The sequence below is a fragment of the Syngnathus typhle genome, linkage group LG1, assembly GCF_033458585.1.
Source record: "Syngnathus typhle isolate RoL2023-S1 ecotype Sweden linkage group LG1, RoL_Styp_1.0, whole genome shotgun sequence".
NCBI lineage: Eukaryota > Metazoa > Chordata > Actinopteri > Syngnathiformes > Syngnathidae > Syngnathus > Syngnathus typhle.
Genome location: NC_083738.1, coordinates 28526765 through 28551872, shown reverse-complemented (window position 1 = coordinate 28551872; position 25108 = coordinate 28526765). Strand labels below are relative to the sequence as shown.

Here is a 25108-nt window from a genome sequence, read left to right as displayed (position 1 = left end):
TGGGGGGGAAATTTACTTGACAAAATCCAACACCAAGAACAGACATGAACGAGCAGCAACGGGCTAAACGATAGGTATGCTAACGTGACATAAACACAAACGTAGAGCTGAGAACGGACGGGCCTGACGTAACATCCATCATGTGATGGACTGCCCCCCTTTTTTGTCTTCCGGGTTAGAGCAACGCTGGCGTCTGGATTGTTGACTGCCGCTTCTACCCCGAACCGTGTCGGCTATTTGTCTGTCCCCTGTCTGTTTTGTGTTTCCCGTTTTCAGTGTACCCGTTTTTTCTTCCGCCTTTTCACCTTCCCATCGCGTATCTCTGGAGCTCTGCTCGCACCTCTCTGTTTACGCTAGCCAGCTAGCCAACCCACCACCGGACCCTCCTACCTCCCGGCTCTGAGCCTGTAGCTGCTTGCTCTTGGCTCGGCAAACGGCTTCAACCCAACTTTCTGGCCACCTGGCCGGCGTCCTCGGGGGGAGCACCCGCTCGCTGCGAGCTCGCCGCTTGTGGCTCGGCTGTGTGCCGCCATGACACGCTGGGGCGTGCCGTTTGCACGGGTACAGTCGGGATTGACCAACACCACCACCACCCACTCCACCAACATCACGACTCGGTCCACTGCTGCTTCCATGCATTTCACTGCCTACCAACTTCTAGCTAACCAGCTACTAGCCATTTCTACCATTTTATCTGGATTATCCCCAGCTGCTGTCACGTCTCATCTCCTCCATGATTGATCACTTCTGCTAATCCGGGTTTCCATTCCACCAACTTCTCGTCCATTTGTCTACACTGCTGGTGATCTTCATCATCTCAACAATAATCAACATCTCCCTGCTGCAGCTGCTGCTTCAGCTGCCATCAAGGTTGGGATCCTCCGCCGTCGCCGCTACATCCACCGTAGCTCCGGACTATCTTTTAACCGACATTTCCCTGATGGCTCACCCATCCCCTCTTTCTGGACTACCTCTCGCCCCCCCACCTCCCGTACTGTCAACCTCAACAATCTCCGCTCCTTCATCCATCTCCCTCGCGCTGCTGAACTGTCGCTCCCTCTCCAACAAATCACTAGTTATTTTCGAACTACTATTGGACAATAATTTGCATCTGCTCCTTCTCTGTGAAACATGGCAACAGCCCCTGGACTATTTTACTCTCAACCAAGCCACTCCGTCCAACTACATCTACATCGCCAAACCCCGCCTCTCTGGGCGAGGAGGTGGTATTGCTGTCCTCCATAAGCGGTCACTATCCATCACTGAACTGGACCTCAAGCTCCCATCTATTTCATCCTTTGAATATCTCGCTTTTTCCCTCCCCAACTCTACTACTGCTGTTCTTATGTATTTACCGCCCCCCCCAAGTCACATCCGTCTTTTCTTTCTGAATTCTGTGAACTCCTCACCATCGTATCCTCAGTCTCCTATCGCTTCCTACTCATCGGTGACTTCAACATCCACATCGACCAGCCAACTGCTCCACTGACGTCTGACTTCATCTTCCTTCTGGACTGCCTTCATCTCACCCAGCACATCAACTTCCCAACCCACACCAAAGGCCACACCCTGGATATAGTATGCTCCTCCTTTCCACTCACATCCAACCTCCGTCCTCTCACCTTTCCACTGTCAGATCATCTCTGCATCCTCTTCTCCGCCCCTCTACCCTCGCCTCATAATTCCACAAAACGCACCATCTCCTACCGCAACATCAAGACAGTAAACCCAATCACGCTTTGCCAGCTCTTATCCTCTGCCCTTCCCTCCGACCCCACTTCTTCCTCCCCTGATGACCTTGCCACCATGCTCAACAACATCCTTTCTGACTCCCTTGATTCCCTAGCCCCCTGGAAAACTTCCTCTGTTACATTCACTAACGCTGCCCCTTGGTACACCCCGGATCTCCGCAAGCAGCATCACGCTGAGCACAGGGGCCCCCCAAGGCTGCATGCTCAGTCCGCTACTCTTCACCCTCCTGACGCATGACTGCACTGCGACCCACAGCGACAACCGCATAGTGAAGTTTGCTGACGACACGACTCTGGTGGGCCTCATCACCAAGGGAGACGAGACTCAATACAGGCTGGAGGTTGACCTTCTGACCACGTGGTGCAGGGACAACAACCTCCTGCTGAACGTCGACAAGACCAAGGAGATTGTTGTGGACTTCCGGAAGGGTCACACCCAACACCTGCCGCTGACCATCGACGGTGCTGTGGTGGAGAGAGTGAGCAGCGCCAAGTTCCTGGGGGTGCACATCAGTGAGGATCTCTCCTGGTCCACCAACACCGCATCACTGGCAAAGAAAGCTCAGCGCCGCCTGTACTTCCTGCGGAAACTCAGGCGAGCGGGCGAGCGCTCCTCCGGCCGTCATGACTGCATTTTACCGCGGCACCATTGAGAGCGAGCGTCCTCTCTCTCCAGCTGTATTGCTGTTTGGGGTGGCGGCTGCACTGACTACAACTTGAAGGCCCTGCAGCGCATAGTGAACACGGCTGGTAAGATTGCTGGTGCTTCGCTCCCCTCCTTGAAGGACATTTACACCTCCTATCTCACCCGCAAGGCGACCACGATTGTGAGTGATGCGAGTCACCCCGCTCACTCTTTGTTCGAGCTTCTGCCCTCTGGGAAGAGGTACAGAAGCCTGCGCTCCCTCCCTCCCGCACCACCAGACTCTCAAACAGCTTCGTACTCCAGGCTGTTAGGATCCTGAACTCGCTCCCCCGTTCTGCGTAGCGTCTTGTACTTTTACTGTCTGTACTGTCTGTATGCACACTGGCTCTTATTTGTTGTGTTATCTGTTTATTTATTATTTATGCTTGCTGGCTCCGTTTTGCTCCTCTTATTGATTGTGTTATCTGTTTATTTATTATTTATTCATCACTCTTACTATTGATTGTTTGAATTTCTGCCTTCTTGTTTTTATATTGTGTGGCGTACTTGTATGTCTATCGTGTTATGTGTCTCGTCACCGTGGGATAGAGAAAAAACGTCATTTCGGTCTCTTTGCGTGTTGTGACATGTGGAGAGATTGACAATAAAGCTGACTTTGACTTTTGACTTTGACTTTGAATAGCTCAGCCGCTGTAAAAGGGGAAGGAGGTTCTTTTGGCACAACCACAATGAAATGAGCAGGGGCACGCACGGCCCATGTGAAATTCATGTCCACTTTATGATCACGATGTGGGCATTTGACCTTGCCATGAGAGAGAGAACACGGTCATCATTAAGGCCTTCTTAAAAACTCGCTAAACTCTGTGGAAGACATACACATAGTCCAGCCCACCAATATCCATCCTCGCACAAATTTAGAATGAAATTGCACCGACACAAAGCCTCACTCTTGCCTAGGCGAGCAAAAAGGCAATGCCCCCAACATGCATTTTTGGATTCAAAAGATCAACTCCAAACTCAAATGGATATTTACACAAATAAACAATGTCAAATTAGAATCAACAAAATAAATACAATAAAACAGAATACAATTCACCACACAGAAAAAGAAGACTAAAACGGAATAGATTAAAAAGGAAACCGATGAAAGCAAAAACACATAAAAAAAAAGAAAAAGAAAGTCAATTTAAAATTTTTATTCATCTGAAAAGATGTCGATCATCTTTCCATTTACAAGCATGCGTGCGTGCGTGCGTGCGCGCAAGGACGGATGCAGGGAAACTCTGGATCGGCACGTCTCATCGCACTCACTTGGATTCCAAAACATCATGTCTCTGTACGTAGACCTCGAACTTCAGGACAGCATCAAGGAGCAGCTCTTCAGGCGAGGCACCATTCATTGGCATCTTGTTTGCTTTTATTTTTGTGTAGTTTAATGTCATACTCCTAATATTTTGGTTCCCTTACTTAGTGACATAAGTGCATGGGTAAAAATATTAAAACAGCCAAAACTACTTCTGACTGTCAGCTGTTCCTAACCTTTGTAGCTTTATGGAGGGACACAGATGCATCAAAATATTAGGAACAGCCTTCAGTTGGATGCAGGTAAAGCCCTTCCTGTCACCTTAGTGAAGGTCAAAACATTAGGAACAGCCTTCATTCGGGTGAAAATGCATAGAGCTCAATAATGAACCAAAATATTAGGAAGAGCTCTGAGTTGGATACATTTGTTATCAATGTATATAAAGCACCAAATCAGGGTCAACATTTGATTTTGTTTGGGGTGCATTTTTCTGCAAATTCTATCCGTCCCAGTTTGACCAGTTGACAAAGATTAAATGCTTTTCTTTTGTTCAGGTGCAAGCTGCACACACTGGAGAAGAAATGCAGCGGTGGCTTGGAGAAAGTGCGCGCCCTGCTGGAGGATCTGCTACTGCAGCGCGGGCTCCCGCTGACCGAGCTCCTGCCTGGAGAAGACCAAGTGTTTCCTAACGCTGCGCAGGACGCTGCGCAGGACGCTGCGCAGGACGCTGCTTTCTCACCAGGGTTACTCCAAACCCGCCCGGGAACTCCTGCGGCTTTTCACCGACGCGGACGAGGACCTGGCGCCGCTTTGCTGCTAGCCTCTCACCAACAATGGACTCCACAAAGACTCATCGCAAAGCGTGTTTGCCTCACTCAGGCAATTTTGGAGGCGGAGAGACCGTTGGTGGTGGATCGTCGATGACTTTGCTGCTATTTTTGTCCCCACACAAAGTGTCTTATGGTTGTGTTTTCTTTGCAACCGCTCAATTGAACTTTTTTCTTAAGGCTGCAATCGTTTTTTTGGATTGCCTTCGGAGCAGAATGTGCTTAGTCAAACTAAACCATGTGAAAATGTGGCATAGCGCATTTCCCATACATGTCCTGCCTTGTTTCAAGGGCTCACTTGCATTATATACCTTTTATTTTGTTCAAAAGGACTTCGCCTATTTGCATATGTTGTATGCTTTCAGTTTGTTTTGTGTTATTGACTTTTTTTTGAAATGAAAGAATAAATAATACAAGATGCACGTGCATGTATTTGCGCCTCACTTGTTTCATCTGTTTGACACTGAAGGGCAATTTGGAGTCTTCAGTGAAGCTAATTTGTGAGTATACCTGCAGAACATGCAAACGCCACACTGTAGTCACTGTAGTTTTTTCCTCTTACTCAAGACACTGCTGACCTCTAGTGGTTGATAGCATTACTGATGATGCCATATGCATTTTGAATTTTTAATGAAGCAGGAAATCGTTTTAACGGGAAGAAGGACGCACCCAAAATAGCAGATATCTTATTTATGGATATTTTGTAATCCCTGTATAGCCAGAATGTTAATGCATTTTGGAGTATATGATCTTGTTTGTATTTTCAACCCGATTCTGACTGAAATTTAAAACATCATGTGGCAAATACGTAGTGAGAACAGGCAGGAGGAAACCTCAACTCAAAATATAAGTAATCAGTAGTGTGATTGCTTTGAAAGAAATAATAGCATAAACCGTAAATAGTTTATTGAGAACGCTTCATTTTCATTGATATAGTATTGGTATGGTATTTTGTAATATATCCGTAGGCTTTTAAAATGATGTTCCGAATAAGAGGTCAAGTCATAAAATATCGTACATTAAAGTATCAACCTAATTTTAATGTTGTCATATTTTGTCGAACATTTTAAAACGTTTTTAAATCCAAATGTACGGAATATACGAGACCCCGCCCACCAAACCTTGCGTGCTCGCTGATTGGCCCAGTGCACGTACGCCTGCCTGGCTACGTCAGCACGTCGTCCACTATGCGCGAGCCGTCTGTATAAAAGACTACTACTCTGATACTGTACTCTGATCTTTGTGTCAGACTTTAACTTTAACAAACTTAACCGCACGTCAGTTCTTTGTTGCCTGGCTACGTCAGCACGTCGTCCACTATGCGCGAGCCGTCTGTATAAAAGACTACTACTCTGATACTGTACTCTGATCTTTGTGTCAGACTTTAACTTGAACAAACTTAACCGCACGTCAGTTCTTTGTTGAGAAAAACAACGGGGGTCCTCGTCAATCCGACGTCACTAGAACGCGGCATACCCAGTGCACGTACGCCTGCCTGGCTACGTCAGCACGTCGTCCACTATGCGCGAGCCGTCTGTATAAAAGACTACTACTCTGATACTGTACTCTGATCTTTGTGTCAGACTTTAACTTGAACAAACTTAACCGCACGTCAGTTCTTTGTTGAGAAAAACAACGGGGGTCCTCGTCAATCCGACGTCACTAGAACGCGGCATAAAAAGCGGGGCGTCTGAGCAGAGGGCAACTTAGAATCGATCGTATTTGGTTGCCTTGGACGACTTTTGCCATGAATTGCATTGATGAAATCGAGGGATTGAAGATGATTATGGATGGCACCATCCATATGGCACCCAAGCAAAGCCAAGTAGCCCAGAACCAAATGCGAAGGTGAATATGTCCCCAAGTTGCATTTATTCATCCATTTATTTCCTGTTATGTGAAATCGAAGTGAACTAACATGAGAATGTTATTGTTGATTACAGAAACATGGGGGACTATGCCGAGGTTCACGGACCCCACAGAGCCAATCGCGGGTATTCAGCCTCGCTGCAGCCTCTACAAGTCCACAACGGTCTGTCTAATCCACCGCGTGCGTCCACCCTGCTGGCACCCAAGCAAAGCCAAGTAGCCCAGAACCAAATGCGAAGGTGAATATGTCCCCAAGTTGCATTTATTCATCCATTTATTTCCTGTTATGTGAAATCGAAGTGAACTAACATGAGAATGTTATTGTTGATTACAGAAACATGGGCGACTATGCCGAGGTTCACGGACCCTACAGAGCCAATCGCGGGTATTCAGCCTCGCTGCAGCCTCTACAAGTCCACAACGGTCTGTCTAATCCACCGCGTGCGTCCACCCTGCTGGCACCCAAGCAAAGCCAAGTAGCCCAGAACCAAATGCGAAGGTGAATATGTCCCCAAGTTGCATTTATTCATCCATTTATTTCCTGTTATGTGAAATCGAAGTGAACTAACATGAGAATGTTATTGTTGATTACAGAAACATGGGAGACTATGCCGAGGTTCACGGACCCTACAGAGCCAATCGCGGGTATTCAGCCTCGCTGCAGCCTCTACAAGTCCACAACGGTCTGTCTAATCCACCGCGTGCGTCCACCCTGAGGGAATGTGAGCTCATCATCCGTCAGCTGTACAACACCAACCACCGTTCACAGTCCCAGCAAGTGAGGCTCGCATTTCAAAGCCTTTGCCATGCATTGTGTGTCTCAACTCAGGGCAACATTTGTGCGTCTTCCAGATTGTGCGCTACAAGGAGTTGCTGGAAGATATTGTGCTCAACAAGAGAAAGAGAATCACCCCCGAAAACTACAACCTGACCAAAGCCTTCCTTGCGGATGATATTTGGTAAGGTATCAGAAAGCGTCGCTGTGTTAGCCGTGACGTGGAAATGGTACATTTCCAATCGAAGCGATTTTTTTGCAGCAAATTCTCTGACAACACATTTCCGAAACTGGATCTGAAAACAGAAAAAACGTAAGTGATTCTCATTTTATTTGTCCTTACATGTGTATTTGAATGAAGGGATAGGAATTAAAACGTTTTCTTTTTAAATACAATTCTTTGATGAATCAACAAAATAGATGACGTTACTTGATTATCAAAATGATCATTAATTGCAGCCCTACTTGACTATATTTGGTGTCAAACACTTCAATGCACCTTTCCATATCCAAGTGTGGAAAAAAAAAACACTTTGGTGTTTAAAAATATCTCTTAAATACTTTTGTAGACAAGTCAGGTACTATTTTAGTCAAGTGGAAGCCTGAAAAAGAATCAGCGACTGTTTTGGTCTTGCCATCTGCCTCCAGTCTACGTTCTAGTTAGGAATTGTGTTTTTGTCCTCCCCCAGGACCGCCGTTGGCCTCCCGGCGCTCACGCAGGGCCTCAACTCATCTGTGGCGGAGCGCCAGAGACGGAATCGCGCCGTGCACAGAAGCCACGTCAAGGGCACGGTGCGATGAGATGATCCAGATGCTCACCTCTCAGCTGCAACTTCGGGGACATGCAAAGTCAGTGTCCGTGTGATGTCACAGATCAAACAGCCAATCAAAAAGCCGTGGAAGAACCGAGAGAAATGTTTTCGCTGGGTAGAAGCTTGTAAACGGCAGGGATTTACAGTACCTAATGTCACCAAAGACACACATATATATATATATATCATTGTCAATTATTCTCAAAGCATCCCCTGATCTTAAGCCCCCCAAAAGAGCTACGAAAAACTCCCAAAAACCCTACTAAAAAAAATCATTTTATTTAATCGTAGTTATATATTTATCATAAATGTATCATTTATTCATATTACCTTACCATACTACCATATAACCCTAACCCTAAATATTTCTGACACGTCACCGGTCCGTAGCTTTCCATTCGCTTGTGAGTTACTCCATCATACCATATTCATTCCGGGTATTGAGAGCTAGGCTTCCTTAGTGGAGTTGTTGGTCCTCTGGGATCTCACCCCCAGCAACACGGGTTTCAATTTTGGTGGGGCCTAAAAAAATTATTATGCCCTGCATTTGACTAGGGGTGTAACGATACATCGATACGCATCGATTAATCGATCGTAGAGCACTAGATCGCGATACATCGTGAATGAACCGCAGCAGGCTTTAAGATATCGGCAAATATCGTATCGTAGTTCTTTATATCGATATTATATCGTAGCGTGAAAAAACCCGCGATTTACACCCCTACATTTGACCCATCCCCATGTGATCGAGGCTTCCGTAGTGTGGTGGTTTGTCTTGTGGGCTTTCACTCCAGCGACATGGGTTTGAGTCTGGGTCCAGCCTAAAAAATAAATTTGCAACACAGTTGATCGTGTATTTCCCCATTTAACCATCCACCTCCCTGAAGCTTAGGGTTGGGTTTAGAGCTAAGGTTAGGTTTAGAGCTAGTGTTTGGGTTAGAGCTGGGGCTAGGGTTAGCGTTAGAGCTAGGGTTAAGGTAAGAGTTAGAGCTAGGGTTAGAACTAGAGCTAGCGTTAGGATTAGAGGGTTAGGGTTAAGATTAGGGTTAGAGCTAGGTTTAGGGTTTGGGCTAGGGTTAGGGTTAGGGTTAGCAGACCCCGAGCAGGGGTCGGGAACCTTTTTGACTAAGAGAGCCATGAAAGCAAAAAATTGGGAAATTTATTTCAGTGAGAGCCATATAATATATTTTAAAAGTGAATTCAACTAAATGTCAGTATAATAAGCCTCTTGAATTTATTCTTTTAAATAATGTTGTTATAACACTCATCATTACAGAACAGTTCTTGCCGACAGAGGCATGTCTTGTATCCGTTTGATTATCTTGTCTTCAAAGTCCGCTTTATTGTCAATCTCTTCACATGTCAAGACAGACAAAGAAATCGAAATTACATTTTCTCTATCCCACGGTGACGAGACACATTACACGATAGACATACAAGTAAACGACACAATACAAAAACAAGAAGGCACAAACATTAAATAATAAGAATGTTGAATAAATAATAAATAAACAGATAACACAATAAATAAGAGGAGCAAAACGGAGCCAGTGTGCATACAGCAGACAGTAAGCGTAGCGCAAACGTACAGGACGCTTTGTTCGGAAGATCATGAAAAAATTCATTGGCTACATCCAGCATGAACGTTTTAGCATACTCGCCAATATTTTATTTTATCTGCGAGCCATATGCAATCATCAAAAGAGCCACATCTGGCTCGCGAGCCATAGGTTCCCGACCCCTGGGTTAGTGCTAGGGTTAGCTCGCCATTTTCTCGACTCGTACTCGCACTCTTAGGGTTAGCTCTAAGCCTTACCCTAACCCTAGCTCTAACCCTAACCCTAGCCCCAGCTCTAACCCAAACACTAGCTCTAAACCTAACCCTAGCTCTTAACCTAACCCTAAGCTTTAGGGAGGTGTGCCGTTTTTTTCCTTGTATAGTGCGCCCCCGTGTGTAGTACGCACCCCTAAAAATGGCATGCTGATGCTGGAAAAAAGCTTGTACCCATGTACAATTTTTTTTTTTTAATTTTTTTTTTTTTTTTAAGTCCCAATGATCGTCACACACGCAGGGAGGCAATGGGTCCCATTTTTAGTCTTTGGTATGGTCTTAACTAGGCTGGATGTCATTTTTTTTGTTGGCGTTGATTTCTCCGACTGCCCGTAAACGCACCACCGCGTCTGATACGAGAGCATTGCGGTCGCATGGAGCGTGTTTGAAGTGAACAGCAGAGAAGAAAGTGTTGTGAAATAAAATATTACCTGTAATACGGATTTAGGTAGAGAACTGAACTCTCGCTCTTTATATAGCTGACGTGTCTTGCGCATCCGTTCTGGGCATCTGTAATGGCGGCCTCCGTATGATATCCGGTTTGCGGTGACAGAGCCGTCGCTGAAATTTAGAAGATATTTTTAAAGTCCTGATCTAAAATTTAAGTGGACCTCAGTGCGCACTGCGCAGGGAGCTTAATTTGGTGCGGTCGCGCAACCGCAGCGCGCCGGGCGTTCACTGTCGCATTGCTTAAAGAGCGCCTTTGTGTTTTAGGATGAACAGCAGAGACCAAAGGAACAAGGCAAAGTGTTGTGAAATAAAATATTACCTGTAATACGCATTTTGTTATTTGCTGATTGAAACTGCTAATTAAACTGTGAATTGAAACTAATAGGAAGAAAACAACTCTCGCTCTTTATATAGCTGACGTGTCTTGCGCATCCGTTCTGTGCATTTTATTTCACAACACTTTGCCTTTCTTCTCTGCTGTTCACTTCAGACACTCTCGTATCAGACGCTTGCTCGATCACCTTGGGGGGCGCGGTGCTATTCCTGGGGGGGGCGCGTGTGACCCTGGGGAACAGGCTTTTTTTTTGGCAGTACTAGAAGAAAGTGTAATTGCGCGTTTACTACAGCAGGGGGCAGTGGCGCTCTCATTGTTACTTCTGTGACGTTTGCGACAGTGCAACATTTTACGACTTACAAGACAAGTTAGGATAGTCACGGTGGGGAGGGGGGGCGCGAATAGTTTTCTTCTTGCTAGGGGGGGGCGTAACAGAAAATAATTGAGAAGCACTGGTTTACGGGCAGTCGGAGAAATCAACGCCAACAAAAAAAATTACATCCAGCCTAGTTAAGACCATACCAAAGACTATAAGAATGGGACCCATTGCCTCCCTACGTGTGTGACGAGCATTGGGACTTAAAAAAAAAAAAAAAATAATTAAAAAAATTTTTGTACCCATGTATAATGCGCACCCCAGATTTGAGGACAATAAATTAGTTAAATTTTGCGCACTATACACGGAAAAAAACACTATGGTTAGTTATATGGGGCACGAGCCACTAGTGTTACAAGTTTATTTTTTCGGCCACACCCAGATTCAAACCTGTGTCGCTGGGGTGAGAGCCCAGAGGACTAACCACTCCACTACGGAGGCCTCGATCACATGGGGATGGGTCAAATGCAGGGCATAATAATTTTTTTGGGCCCCACCAAACTTGAAACCCGTGTTGCTGGGGGTGAGAGCCCAGAGGACCAACAACTCCACTAAGGAAGCCTGGCTCTCAATACCCGGAATGAATATGGTTTGATGGAGTAACTCACAAGCGAATGGTCAACCTTTATTTACGCCAGGGAAAAATCATGGCCAAAGCTTAATTGAAAGTGAAAAGTGCCACACCCGCCCTCACCCCCACTTTCTGTTTGATCTGTGATGTCACACGGACACTCCTTTAGGTACGCCGCCATTGTCAAGCGTACCTAAAAACACAGTTCATTAGAGAAAAATGATGGCCAAAGCTGAACTGAAAGTGAAAAGTGCCACACCCGCCCTCACCTGTTGCTGTAACGTCACACAGTTAACCAAATGTCAAGTTTTTGTTATTTTAAAAACTACAAGTGTTATAAAATCAAGATTGCCCAAAGAGAAGCATAATCTCCCCGTTGTTGCATCCCTTCTTCATGTAATAAAGTTTGCCGTGCATTAAAGAAGTGTTGTCGACATTCTGACTTGTATAGTTCACGCCAGGAGGGACTAGGAGTAGCCCTCGGCCTTGTTTTATAAATAGCTCAGCGGCCAGCGAAGTATTTTCCAGTCTCAAGTGTCACTCAAACATGAGCCTGAGGCATAAATGTGGTGGTGTCATGCAACTTGACACAAATTTGACATGAAAAAGATATCACGGTCATTGCCTGGGAGAGGCACTGATGAGAGGCTTAGTAGATTAGTCTCCCTTAATCGATGGATGGCTGGGTTCTGTAAGAAGCAGGGACTGTATTTCATAGATAACTGGCCTTCCTTCTGGGGCCGCCCCGACCTGCTGAGGAAGGACGGCCTTCACCCTAACCGTGAAGGCGCCTTCACTCTTTCTAGGAATATAGATTACTGTTTGAGCCACACATGACAGGTCACTTTAGAGCAGGCCGGGTCACAGGTGATTAGACCACCTGTCAGGATGGGTTTGGAGTCTGTTAAGATAAAGTTAACTAGCGCTAGGCTAGACTCCCAGCATGCACATAGCTCCTTGTGTAGACTAGAGCGTGATAGTTTGAATAGTGCGACAGTACACATAAACGCACTTTCTACTGGGGTAGTAGACAAATCCAATCACTCCACCCCGACCGGTTTTGCTGAGGAAACGGTGCCGGTTTCAGATAATTCTACACGTGTAACAAATATTTACTATCAGATTCCCACGGTCGTATCAGCCCACCGCGCTAACAAACATTTGAGAGGTGATGTCAGGCTTAGAGAACACAATCTTACTCGCATTTCGTATAAATATCCTTCGATAAATACGCACCCGGATCGACCAATTACACTTAAACTTGGTTTTATGAATATTAGATCGCTTCATACGAAAGCCATTCTCGTTAATGATCTCATCACAGAACATAATCTAAACGCTTTTGGTCTCTGCGAGACCTGGTTAAAACCTAATGAACTGATGCCGCTTAATGAGGCGTCGCCTCCAAATTTTGTGAGCTCGCATGTGGCGCGTCCTCGAAAAAAGGGTGGGGGTGTCGCCCTCATCTCGAATTCCGAGCTTAGTTTTAGGCCTCGTTCGATCAACGTATTTAAAACATTTGAGGTTCTCATTGTCCGATCCACCGCTTTACCGTCATTTTATCTTGTTGTTATTTACCGTCCACCCGGGGCTTACTCTGGCTTCCTGGATGAATTTTCAGAATTTGTGGCTGATCTAGTAACCAATGCGGATAATATAATTATCATGGGCGATTTCAACATCCACATGAATTTACCGTCAGAGCCACTTACTTCGGCGTTTCAGACTTTAACTGATACCTTTGGTTTTACGCAAGCTGTACAGGCAGCAACGCATAAGAATGGAAATACCATAGATCTGGTATTATCCCGAGGACTTGCAACCTCAAATATAGCAGTACTGCCATACACTACTGTTTTGTCTGATCATTACTTAATAAAGTTTGAAATTATAGTTCCTTGTCAAAGACAAGAGAGCAATCAGCATTATAGGAGCCGTCATTTCAACTCTATGACTGCAACTGCGCTATCTGAAATACTGTCGCCGGCAAGCACTAATTTTCTCACATACGCCGACTCTATTGATAATCTTACGAATGAATTCAATGCGACATTGTTAAATGCCATTGACTCTGTGGCGCCGTTACGTCTGAAAACTCGCCGTAGAGTGCCTACTCCATGGTTCACAGATGAAACGCGTACGCTTAAGCAATTATGTAGAAAGCATGAGCGCAGATGGCGTCTAACCAAACTTGAGGTTTTCCATCAGGCATGGCAGGATAGCCTCCTGAAATATAAAGATGCGCTTATCTTAGCAAAAACTCGATATTTTTCGCAAGTTATTAATCTCAATAAAAACAATCCGAAACACCTATTTGATACAGTGGCAAAGCTGACTCTGCGCCAGCCGACCTCCGATAGTTCCTTCCACTCAGCTGACGAGTTCATGAAATTTTTTGCTCAAAAGATTGAATCCATTAGGGATGAGATCAAGGATAGCATTCCAATCGCTCGGTCGAGCACGCCGTTTACCAACGCTGATGATCATGCAACAACCCTCTCAACTTTTAAAAGCGTGTCTCTTGAAAGGCTTACACAAATTGTTAGTGCGGCTAAACAAACAACATGTTTACTCGACCCTCTTCCAGCCAAACTACTTAAAGAATTATTTCAAATTTTAGGACCGTCCGTCTTAAATATAATCAATCTGTCTGTCTCCTCTGGGATAGTGCCAACAGCCTTTAAAACCGCTATCATTAAACCGTTACTTAAGCGACCAAATCTTGACCCGGACTGTCTCAGTAATTATAGGCCAGTTTCAAACCTCCCATTCATAGCAAAACTTCTTGAAAAAGTAGTAGCGCAGCAGCTTATTGATTACATGGTCGCCAATAATCGATACGACACTTTTCAGTCTGGTTTTAGAGCTAATCATTCCACTGAGACAGCACTTGCGAAAGTGACTAATGATCTCCTCGTAGCTATGGATTCAAACATTTCGTCTGTACTGTTACTACTCGATCTTAGTGCTGCCTTCGACACTGTAGACTTCGATATTTTATTAGGGCGTCTTAAAAGTTGTGTTGGTATTTCAGGGTCAGCACTAGGCTGGTTCCATTCCTATCTATCAAACAGGACGCACCGAGTGGTCCATGGCAATGCGTCCTCGGAGCTCTATAATGTTACATGTGGTGTCCCACAGGGATCGGTTCTCGGACCAATTCTTTTTAATATTTATATGATTCCGCTTGGGGACATAATACGTAAATATAATATTAGTTTTCAATGCTATGCGGATGACACCCAATTATATATGCCGTTATCGATGACAGATCCGCGGGATTGTTGTAATCTTGAGAAGTGCCTTGCGGAGATCAAGCAATGGATGTCTCTCAACTTCCTTCGTCTTAACCCAGATAAAACTGAGATGTTGATAATTGGTCCAGCTCGTTATCAACACTTATTCAAGGAAACCGCTATAACTATAGATAACCGTACTATCACTCAAAGCGATACTGTAACTAATCTCGGGGTAATATTTGACCAAACTCTCTCCTTTCAAAAGCACATTAAGAATATAACCAGAATTGCGTTTTTTCACCTTCGTAATATTGCAAAGATTCGTCCGATCCTCTCGACCGGTGATGCGGAAACTATTATACATGCGTTCGTCACGTCGCGCCTGGACTACTGTAATGTATTATTCTGTGGTCTTCCTAAGTCCCGCATCAAAAGTCTACAGTTAGTACAAAATGCCGCTGCAAGGCTGCTCTCTCGGACAAGAAAATTTGATCACATTACCCCAATACTAGCCAACTTACATTGGCTTCCGGTCCATTTAAGATGTGACTTCAAGGTTCTTCTATTAACCTATAAATCGCTGCATGGCTTAGCGCCTTCATATCTCGTCGACCTAGTTGTTCCTTATGTTCCGTCTCGTAACCTTCGTTCGCAAAACGCTACCCTTTTAGCGACACCGAGGGCTAAGAAAATGTCTGCAGGCTCTAGAGCATTTTCTATTCGGGCTCCAGAGCTTTGGAATGCCCTACCAATGGATATTAGGACTGCTACCTCAGTAGAAACATTTAAGACACGTTTAAAGACACATTTCTATGACATGGCCTTTAACTAACCTGTAGTGGCCGATTCGGCTGGAGTTTGTTTTCTCTCCCTCTACACCCCCTCCCTCCCCCCTCCCCGGCCGGGGAGGTGGTTAGGTGGTACCCATGCTGACAGCGGCTATCTGGATTCTCGTGGCCAATTCAGGATAGGGGAACTGCAGCTCAACCTCCTCGAAGAGCACTGCCAGGACAATTGAGGGCTCCTTTCGGCAGCCCTCTGCTGTGACATGGACATCCACTTTTTATTTAATTGATTTTCATGTTGTATCATTTGTGCCCTCTCTGCATCCATTTCAACCTGGTGATCCTGAAAGGGGGATCCTTCCATCTGTGGTCCCTTCTCAAGGTTTCTCATTTTCCCCCTGCTAGGGGTTTTTAAGTTTTTCCTTGCCCTTTTGGGAGCTTAAGATCAGGGGATGCTTTGAGAATAATTGTCAATTTCTGTCTATGTGAAGCCCTTTGAGACTGCTTGTGATTTAGGGCTATACAAATAAACTTGACTTGACTTGACTTGATTGCTGAGAATTAAGTAACCAAATCCTTGGGAGAGGAAGCGCCATAAGGCTGGCTGCCTTCTTCATTTGCCCCATCAAGCTCTTGAAGTGTATTTCTGTGGCAGTTGTAGCTTTGCAATGAGAGCAGGCCACAGTCATGGGAAAGTAGTGCTTCAAGCACACTGTCAACATTGCATAGAAATCAGAATCAATCATTTGCTAGAACTAACGGGAGCTTTGCAAAACCCAAGTACATCCTCAAAAATAAAAACCCATCCATTTTCAAGAAAGGACTTGGTGGTCACACTCACGGTACTAAAATTGCGCGGGCCGCACATCTCTCCCTGGTAGCGACAGTACAAGAGCATTTCCTCCAGCTGGTGGCCCAGCCGGTCCAGCAGCTGCCTCATGGACGGCTGCGACTCCCGCGGGGGAGGTAGAAAGTGGTTGAAGTCCAGGATGCGGGAGAGCGGCGACCAAGGCGGCTCGGTGCGCTGCTGCTGCTGCTGCTGCTGCTGCTGCGACCAAGGCGCCGCCAAAGCTTCCCTGGCTGCCGGAGACACCTGCCAATTCCTCCCCAGGAGCCCCAGCCACCTTCCGGCGCTGAAGATGTCCGACTTCTTCATGCGCCTGGGCAAGAGCAGGTTCTGGTTGCAGATGGTGACGGCGGGGAAGACGAGCCGCTTGGCGTACACCATGTGCGCCTTGGTGTACACGGGCGACGAGAGCAGGTAGCGCACGCGGTTGGACGACCAGGCGAGCAGCAGAGCCACGGTCGGCTAGGGAGCCCGGAGGCTTCACTTTGGAGGCGGACGAATCGCATTGGCACATCTTCTCTTCTCTTGGATGCGTGCGTGCGTGCGTGCGTGCGTGCCCGAAACGCTGGGGCTGATGATCGTGCGCAACCAGCGCTCGCTCAAATGCGCGCACTCGGTTGAACGGATGGATAGATGAGAGAGAGAGAGAGAGAGAGAGAGAGAGAGAGAGAGAGAGAGAGAGAGAGACAGAGAGACAGAAAGAGAGAAAGAGAAAGAGAGAAAGACAGAAAGAGAGAAAGAGAAAGAGAGAAAGAGAGAAAGAGAGAAAGAGAAAGAGAGAGAGAGAAAGAGAGAGAGAGAGAGAGAGAGAGAGAGAGAGAGAGAGAGAGAGAGAGAGAGAGAGAGAGAGAGAAAGAGAGGTGCAGCTTGTGCAGAGGAGTTGGTTTATTTTCAGCTTCCCACCTACACCATGGGAGTTTTTAAAAGAAAAAGAAAAAAATGAATTGCAAGTCCACTCCATGACTAGACACATAAAAAACACGCAGAGAAAGAAAAGAAAACTGCACATCCCTGCATAGTTGAGCTCCTATTGCTTTTTCTTTTGGAGTTTTCCGAAAGGTCACCTAGTTGCAGTTTTCTGCTCTTAACGCATGACTTGCGTTATACCACACACACGATTTACGAGATAACGAGCTAAGTACAATATAATGGTGTCTCGACTTTCGATTGCCCTCTACTTTGCGAGTGACAAGCTGTTGCCTGCTGTTTTTGTTTCATTTGCTTTTTCACATGTTCATCGTTTTGGAGAAATGATCAAAGATGCATAACTATTATTGAGAAAATACAAAAAGGACATTTGTTTAAACCAAAAACAACGCTTACTCCTGCAGCTTTATTCACAACTACTATATATTAGAGGTTTGAATTGTCTCAAAGCTAAGGCACAAAGGAGTCATTGGATTTTTTATTGCTTGCCTCCTTGTTCCCTAAGACATGATATATGGCGAATGACTTTGGACAGCACCAAGCTATAGGTTTCAAAACGCCTTTTCTTCTTCACCTGTTGAGGAAAGTCCAGAACAGGGGGTTGTTTGGGGACTGACAAGCGCTGTGTGCAGCAACGCGTTCAAACGTGACCGAACTGAACAATCATGAAGCAATTACGATGGGCCGCTCTCCGACACGCTGCAACGGGAAAACCTTTGAACCCGGGACTTTTTATTGGAAAACGTTTTGATGTGCTGTGCTGTATTATCATTATTTTTTTTATTGAACCTCAAACATGGCAATTGTCTAAAAGGAAGTGGATTGTCCTATTTGAGAGGAAATAGGCGAGATTAAAAGACAGTATGGGAAGGCTGGCCGGGCTGCCATTCATTGACTTTTACTCAGCAGCAGAGACTCTCCACGCTTGGCTTTTTTCGCCGCAGGTACATAGTACATAGGAAATGATATATCGTCAAATTCATCTTTTTTGACACATCCGTACTAATAGTCCATCCCTATTTCGGCTGTTGTTTAACCCATTTAAAGTCATCAGGCTCATGGGGTGCAAGCTGAGCAAGAAAAGCTGCGAGGCGCTGGCCTCCGTTCTAAGCTCGTCCCACACCCTGAGGGAGCTGGATCTCAGCAAGAACGACTTGTGTGACGACGGGCTGGAGGCGCTCGCCGCCGGACTGGCAAAGCCGGAGTGCACCTTGCAGGTTCTCGGGTAAGGCCCCCCTCGAGCGGCAGAAGGCCAGCCGGCCCAAGAACCTTGGGCCTGTGTCAGCCGCCCTCTTGTCTTCTCAGGCTCAAGGACTGCAAGCTGAGCAAGAAAAGCTGCGAGGCGCTGGCCTCCGTTCTAAGCTCGCCCGGCAGCCTGAGGGAGCTGGATCTCGGCTGTAACGACTTGCATGACCACGGGCTGGAGGCGCTCGCCGCCGGACTGGCAAAGCCGCAGTGCACCTTGCAGGTTCTCAGGTAAGGCTCCCCTCGAGCGGCAGAAGGCCAGCCGGCCCAAGAACCTTGGGCCTGTGTCATCCGCCCTCTTGTCTTCTCAGGCTCTGTCGCTGCAAGCTGAGCAAGAAAAGCTGCGAGGCGCTGGCCTTCGTTCTAAGCTCGCCCAACAGCCTGAGGGAGCTGAATCTCGGCTACAACGACTTGCACGACCACGGGCTGGAGGCGCTCGCCGCCGGACTGGCAAAGCCGGAGTGCACCTTGCAGGTTCTCGGGTAAGGCTCTCCTCGAGCGGCAGAAGGCCAGCCGGCCCAAGAACCTTGGGCCTGTGTCAGCCACCCTCTTGTCTTCTCAGGCTCCGGAACTGCCAGCTGAGCAATAAAAGCTGCGAGGCGCTGGCCTCCGTTCTAGGCTCGCCCGGCAGCCTGAGGGAGCTGGATCTCGGCAACAACGTCTTGCACAACGACGGGCTGGAGGCGCTCGCCGCCGGACTGGCAAAGCCGCAGTGCACCTTGAAAGATCTCAGGTAAAGCTCTCCTCGAGCCGGCCCAAGAACCTTTGGCTTGTTTCAGCCGCCCTTTGTCTTCTCAGGCTCGTGGGATGCAAGATCGGCACACGAGGATGCGTCTCACTGGCCAAGGCTCTCCGGTCCAACCCTTCCTACCTCCAACAGCTGAACCTGTGGGGCAATGACATCAGAGTGGAAGGAAAGCGGGCCTTGGAGGAGGTCCAAATGGATTCTCGCTGCAGTCTGAAGATCAAGGGGTAGGTTCCAAACATCTTCCAGGGTGCCGTTGAAGAAAATGGCTTCCAAAAAGTCGCTGGCGCCTAGCTCCAAAACCAGATTTGCTGACTTGAATAAAGTAGAGAAGCAGACATGAAATCAATCAAAAGAAATGTTTTAAAACCAACTTCATTCGGTGCACTTTGACATCACAAATGTTTTGGGCCATATTGCCTGAATGAAGTAAGTGTTCAATGCATGCCTGGTGGTTTTCCTCAAACGCTGAATGCTTGGTTATATCTATCTAGGCTGGAGGCTTGATGTGACGCCATTGACGCCAGCCTTGGATCCTTGGGGAAAGTTCTGAGCACGAATGGATGGATGGATGTGGATGCATGCAGAAGCTCGCGAAGGATGCCTTTCCCCTGGAGCGTTTGGCTGAGGACGCCCGCTGTCCAAAAGGAAACGGCAAAGCCTGTCCTCCACGTTAGTTGCTTGATTCTCCGAGCGATGATAAGGCATAAATATTTCCACATTTCACAAATAAGACGTGAAGTCCAACACAGACGTGTGCTCCTGACACTCTCCTGCCATCCGCACTCGTGGCGGGCGGGCCTTGACCCTTGACCCTCCACTTCCTCGCCTAATTTGACCTGCTGGCACCAAACGCCGACCAATGGTGATTGTTGATGCAAATAATAATAGCATCATCCTGCCTTCAATTGACTTATTTTTTAATGCACTTTGATGACTGAACCGCCACGAAATATAAATACAAGTTGTAGAAAGAACAATCAATCAGTCAATCAATCTTTTCTCCAAAATTTGAACACTTTGTGTAGTAGAAATTATTCTCAAACAGGGCAAGGAAATAGTCCAAACTCCTACTAGGGGGATAAAAAGAGAACGCTTGAGAAGAGACCACCGATGGGAGGGAGGATCCCTCCTCCAGGATGAGCAGGCTGCAATGGATGCAGAGAGGACACATAATCCAAAGGTAAAGCATCGAGAGCAGGATGTCATTGCGCAGTCATGTCTCCGAGACTCTGTGAGTGGTGTGAGTTCGTCAGCGCCACAGCCTGGGGAAAGAAGCGGTGTCTGTGTCTGCTGGGTAGTGGGCTAATGGTCCCGCACACACATGTGGAAAGTATCCGTCTCATTTCCTGTTTTCACGTCACTGTCTAGTCCAGATAAGAACACTTCCGGTCTGTGGTTTCAGCGCTTCTGTTGCTATGGCAACACATTCAAGTCCCTGTCTGCGAAGACTGTACAAATATTCCAAAAATGTACACGTCAATCTAAAGTGTGCCTGTGTGTGCATACGTGTGCGTGCGTGTAAATAACATAACCTCGGCACTGCCAACAGCTTTCTGCTGGAGGTCATCGGGAGCTTGTCTTCACATGTAGGAGGATTCAAGTCAAATTGTAATCAGAGTACTTTGCACGATCCAGGAGGTTGGTGTGAGTTTCAAAGCTGAACACTTTGTCATTGTGTAGCTTGGAAGAAGCAGGTTGCGACATCTGTCATGTGTTTTTTTTTGTCATTTCATAACTGCTCCACTTTGTGAGAGGAAAAAAACCCATTTCTTTTTATTTCTGTATCAATGTGCATTTTGCGCTCTCTTTCTCTGTCCCTTCTTCCACAATTTTGATAGGGAATAGTCTGAAGAGGGAGAAACGGCAATGTGACATAGACACAGGGCTGGAACTTTCCATCAAACATAGATACCAAATGGCTAAGTGATAACAGAACAGGTTGATATGGTTTTGCCTCCCCGCCTTGCCCTACGTCTGACCTGACGTTCTACGTGCTGAGGTAGGTGCTTCATGTACCGGCCGCCATTGAGCAACCCAAGATTTTGCAAATAAGGAACCAACTGTTACATCACATCTTTATTTTCCTTTAAGTCACATTTTCTCTCTCTCTCTCCCTCTCTCTCTCTCTCGCTCTCTCTCTCTCGCTCGCTCTCTCTCTCTCTCTCTCTCTTTCCGCTTTCTCTCTAGAATCAGATGTTTATTTCCCATTTGCATACAAAAGTCAAATTTGTTAAAAACAAAAGGTAACTCTGAGCAATGCGATTCCAGCTGTTAGTCTCTCACCAACAAATGAAGCAAAAAATTGTTTTTAAAGTTGTAAAAAAAAAAAGACTTAACTGGATGTTCTCGCGATAATTGATGAACATCTCAGCAGCAAAACACAAACACGACGTGTGCGCGCGCACACGGCAGTGCGAGCGTCTGCGCATGCGCGCTGCGTCACGACCGAGCTGGTTGTTGCTTCCGCAGCGCACGAGCGTTAGCGGAATCAAAACAAGGCCACAAGGTTGGAGGAGGCCCGCGCAACAAAAACAACAACGAGCGAGCGAGTTTCCTGCTGTGAACGAGGTCCCCCACCTGGAGCCTCAGCACCCAGGACGCGGTTCGAGGGAGAGCAGCAAGGAAGACCGCCTGTGCGTCTGCGTGCGCGCGCCACGACAAAGACGTGAGTCGTGCACGGCCCCCTAAATGCCGCTTGTTTAAGGCTAAATGTATTTTTAGCTCCACACGCAAAGCAAACACACATACGTCAGCAGGCCTGAAGGTGAGCATCATGTTGTTGTTGATGATGATGATGAGGAATGAGATGAAGAGGTCATGTGTCCGGCCTGCACTTGACATCCCTCAAAGGAGACACCCTTGAGAGGACACGCAGAGATGAGATGACGTCAAGACATTGAAATGAGCGAAATTAGAGGACATGAAGGCTGTGGAAAGGGTACAGGAAATGGGGAGATTTCACAAGAGAACGGGTTTGGTCCCACAAAATTGGCAAAAGCATTGGGTAGTTCTTTCAACTTTCACAGAGGTCAGAAATTGGCTGTAATTACAAGGATTTACTTGTTTACTTATACTTATTTGAATATCAATTGGTTGTGGATTCTTGGAATTGTTGCACCTGGAACCTTTTAATGGCGTCGGATGTATTCTTTCTGCCCACCGACAGTTTTGGATGAGGGCAGCATGACGTCCCTCAGCCGGACTGGCCTGCGCGTCCCCTCGGTGCTGGTGCTGGTCATGGTCCTGGTCGTCGTCCAGAGCCGGTGGGCCAGGGCGGGTCGCCCGGACCGCGCGGCGGCCGCCGCCGTGTTGGCGTCGGAGGAGTACGTGAGCGCCACGGTCAACGCCAGCGTGATGGACGCGCGAGGACACGCCGTCCACGTCATGAGCAGCGAAGACGGAACCTACGGCCAGAACTCGCCCAAAGTGGACACCCGCGCGCTGCTCGTCGTCACGCCCGCGCCGCGCCACGGAGGTAACTTGACAAAGGCAAATTTTGATTTGGGCCTCTACTCAGAGGAAAAACGTGCGGACCGCCGTTGGTTGGTGACGTTGCTCATGTCTCGTCTGTGCACAGTGGTGGATCGTCAGGGCTGTGACCCCGACACGCGCTTTGTGGCGCCGCCCCGTGGCGTCCAGTGGGTGGCGCTGCTGCAGAGAGGGAACTGCACCTTCCGGGAGAAAATTCTGAAGGCCGCCACCTTCAATGCTTCCGCCGTGCTCATCTACAACAACTCCACCAACAAGACTGTCAAGATGGGCCACGAAGGTCAGTGTGTGTGTGTGGACACGCCGTGCTAACGTGAGCGACAGACAAGGCTTTCTGGTCCTGCCGCTCCCGGTTGAGGTAAAAGGTCGTGGTGGCTGGATGAGGCGTGTGCAAATGTCCCGCTCCAGAAAGCCCCCCAACAATCATCTGGTGTCCTGCTGTGGCGCCTTCAGGTACGGGCGACACAGTGGCGGTGATGATCACGGAAGGTTATGGCAAAGACATCCTGGCCCAACTGGAAAGGAACCTGAGCGTGGTGGTGACGGTCTTTGTGGGTCAGCGCATTCCCCCCAAGAACATCAACCGAGGCTCGCTGGTCTTTGTGTCCATCTCCTTCATCGTCCTCATGATCATCTCTTCGGCTTGGCTCATCTTCTACTTCATACAGAAGATACGATACGGCGGCGCGCCGCACCGTGGACACGTACGTGTGTGTGTGTGTGTGTGTGTGTGTGCGTGCCTGTGTGCAGACACGTGACCATAGCGTGTCTCTTTTTTGTCTGACGACAGCGTCGTCTGGGCGACGCGGCCAAGAGGGCCATCGGGAAGTTAAGCACCAGGACGGTGAAGAAAGGAGATAAAGTAAGACGTGTGCGGGTTTTTTGGGTTGATTTGAAATGACGTGTGTGTGCGTGTGTGTGTGTGTAGGAGACGGATCCTGACTTCAACCACTGTGCAGTTTGTATCGAGTCATACCAGCTGAACGACGTGGTCCGCATCCTTCCCTGCAAGTAAGTCAAGGCACAAAAGGGGCTGAGCTTGAATGATGCCTGTGTGTGCACCTTCCAAAGTATGACATCACACACACACACATGAAAAGTGGAGGATTTTGGGCCGGCTCTGAAATATCACCGGATGAAATGTCATTTAGGCACGTGTTCCACAAGGCCTGCGTGGATCCGTGGCTCAACGAGCACTGCACGTGTCCCATGTGCAAACTCAACATCCTCAAGGCTCTGGGCATTTCGGTGAGTCGTGTGCCCACTCGCCTGCCCGGCTTTTTAACGGCGCTGACGTTGCGCCTGCGTTTTGACGTGCAGGGTGGCGTGCCGTACGTAGACAGCGAGGTCCTGAATGCCGAGCATCCCGGTGGGGCTCAGGCGTCCGCCGGCCCCAGGGCGCCGCCTAGCCGGCGAAGCGGCCGACCCGCCGTCAGCCTGGAGCCTCTCAGCCCGCCCCGCCCGGAGGCCCCGCCCCTTTCCCCCGCTGATATCGCCATTGCCGTCACCAGTAAGATTTGTGTGTGTGTGTGTGCATGCGTGTGGTTGAATTATCAGAAACTTTTTCCCTTTCTTGTCTTTTTATTTCATTTTTGACAGATTCTTGTGAAGCCTAAGACAAACTTGGAATCTTGAAAGCAAATGTTTTGTTTGCGCAGGCGGTCACTTCTTCACGTCGACGCCTCCTCCTCGCACAGAGCTGCCGGACCTGCAGGCCCCTCTCGACCTCTACGACAACAAGTCCTGAAGCCCGCCACCATGGCAACCCCTCGCCTCCAACCACACACACACACACACACACACACACATAGACATTAACACAAACATTCTGACCTGTGTAAGAACACTGAACTCGAGGACTCCAAAGTGTTGTTGACAAAGCGGATCACTCTGGATCTGGTCTCATCGGGTTTCGGAGCAGCGGATCCTGAGTCCTGAATCTTCCGTGAAAAACCTTCTGAAGGCTCAGCCAATTTGTGGCCAGATTTACGGGTCCTGGTTCCCGGGACGCTTTACGGGGCGACAAAAGTTCCATCTGGAGTTCTTCTCAAGGATCCTGGAAAAGATGCGTGGAGGGTCGGTCGTCTATTGTTCTTCCAATGGTTTGTTCCTTCTTAGAAAAGCCAATTCCTCCAATCCCAGAGTGCCTGAATGTTGGTCAACGGACTGCAGCTGGATCACAACCAAAGAACCAGAACTACTGGCTTTTTGAGGCAAACCCACCCACACCAATCCTGAGACCAGAACCAGAAGCAGAACTTCTGTAGAGACAATCGCATGACC

General features: G+C 47.6%; 4 protein-coding genes across 7 annotated transcripts in view; 3 read left to right on the top strand and 1 right to left on the bottom strand.

Annotated features, from left to right (window-relative positions):
• The window catches only part of LOC133153157 (NACHT, LRR and PYD domains-containing protein 3-like), an 80209-nt gene extending 58531 nt beyond the window's left edge, over positions 1–21678 (top strand). Inside the window, exons 9-16 of one of the 2 annotated variants that reach the window (XM_061277246.1) lie at positions 18398–18568; positions 18649–18819; positions 18900–19070; positions 19151–19321; positions 19387–19560; positions 19828–20516; positions 20886–20974; positions 21175–21678. In XM_061277246.1, coding sequence (XP_061133230.1) covers positions 18398–18568; positions 18649–18819; positions 18900–19070; positions 19151–19321; positions 19387–19560; positions 19828–19840 — 871 coding nt within the window. In that variant the 3' untranslated portion in view covers positions 19841–20516; positions 20886–20974; positions 21175–21678. Of the gene's footprint in view, positions 1–18397; positions 18569–18648; positions 18820–18899; positions 19071–19150; positions 19322–19386; positions 19561–19827; positions 20517–20885 lie in introns of both variants that reach the window. The other variant, XM_061277271.1, reaches the window with a different exon arrangement.
• On the top strand, positions 5688–11969 carry LOC133153648 (uncharacterized). 2 transcript variants are annotated; one of them, XM_061277595.1, is made up of 7 exons: positions 5689–6375; positions 6471–6635; positions 6731–6895; positions 6991–7174; positions 7249–7355; positions 7434–7484; positions 7861–11969. In XM_061277595.1, the coding sequence occupies exons 1-7, from the start codon at positions 6275–6277 to the stop codon at positions 7970–7972; spliced, it is 885 nt and encodes a 294-aa protein (XP_061133579.1). In that variant the 5' UTR covers positions 5689–6274; the 3' UTR covers positions 7973–11969. The 2 variants fall into 2 exon arrangements, with proteins under 2 accessions (XP_061133588.1, XP_061133579.1); XM_061277604.1 differs by lacking the exon at positions 7434–7484 and having other exon boundaries at positions 5688–6375.
• LOC133153736 (acid-sensing ion channel 2-like) lies at positions 7486–17130 on the bottom strand. 2 transcript variants are annotated; one of them, XM_061277811.1, is made up of 2 exons: positions 16411–17130; positions 7486–7997 (listed from the first exon to the last, which is right to left on the bottom strand). In XM_061277811.1, the coding sequence occupies exons 1-2, from the start codon at positions 16795–16797 to the stop codon at positions 7953–7955; spliced, it is 432 nt and encodes a 143-aa protein (XP_061133795.1). In that variant the 5' UTR covers positions 16798–17130; the 3' UTR covers positions 7486–7952. The 2 variants fall into 2 exon arrangements, with proteins under 2 accessions (XP_061133795.1, XP_061133786.1); XM_061277802.1 differs by having other exon boundaries at positions 7486–8003; positions 16411–17108.
• An 841-nt stretch (positions 21679–22519) lies between the features above and the next one.
• Positions 22520–24572, top strand: rnf130 (ring finger protein 130). Its single transcript, XM_061284842.1, has 8 exons — positions 22520–22811; positions 22914–23105; positions 23279–23529; positions 23616–23687; positions 23754–23836; positions 23977–24073; positions 24146–24335; positions 24484–24572. Exons 1-8 carry the CDS (start codon positions 22520–22522, stop codon positions 24570–24572), a joined length of 1266 nt encoding a protein of 421 aa, XP_061140826.1.
• The last annotated feature ends 536 nt before the right edge of the window (positions 24573–25108 follow it).

Coding starts and splice junctions, on each gene's coding strand:
- LOC133153648 (XM_061277595.1), top strand. CDS start 6,275: ATGAATTGCATTGATGAAATCGAGGGATTGAAGATGATTATGGATGGC. Junction 7,175..7,248: donor ACCGTTCACAGTCCCAGCAA/GTGAGGCTCGCA, acceptor TGCGTCTTCCAG/ATTGTGCGCTACAAGGAGTT. Junction 7,356..7,433: donor TTCCTTGCGGATGATATTTG/GTAAGGTATCAG, acceptor ATTTTTTTGCAG/CAAATTCTCTGACAACACAT.
- LOC133153736 (XM_061277802.1), bottom strand. CDS start 16,797: ATGGTGTACGCCAAGCGGCTCGTCTTCCCCGCCGTCACCATCTGCAAC. Junction 8,004..16,410: donor GCCCGCGCAATTTTAGTACC/GTGAGTGTGACC, acceptor ATGTCCCCGAAG/TTGCAGCTGAGAGGTGAGCA.
- rnf130 (XM_061284842.1), top strand. CDS start 22,520: ATGACGTCCCTCAGCCGGACTGGCCTGCGCGTCCCCTCGGTGCTGGTG. Junction 22,812..22,913: donor GCCCGCGCCGCGCCACGGAG/GTAACTTGACAA, acceptor GTCTGTGCACAG/TGGTGGATCGTCAGGGCTGT. Junction 23,106..23,278: donor TGTCAAGATGGGCCACGAAG/GTCAGTGTGTGT, acceptor TGGCGCCTTCAG/GTACGGGCGACACAGTGGCG.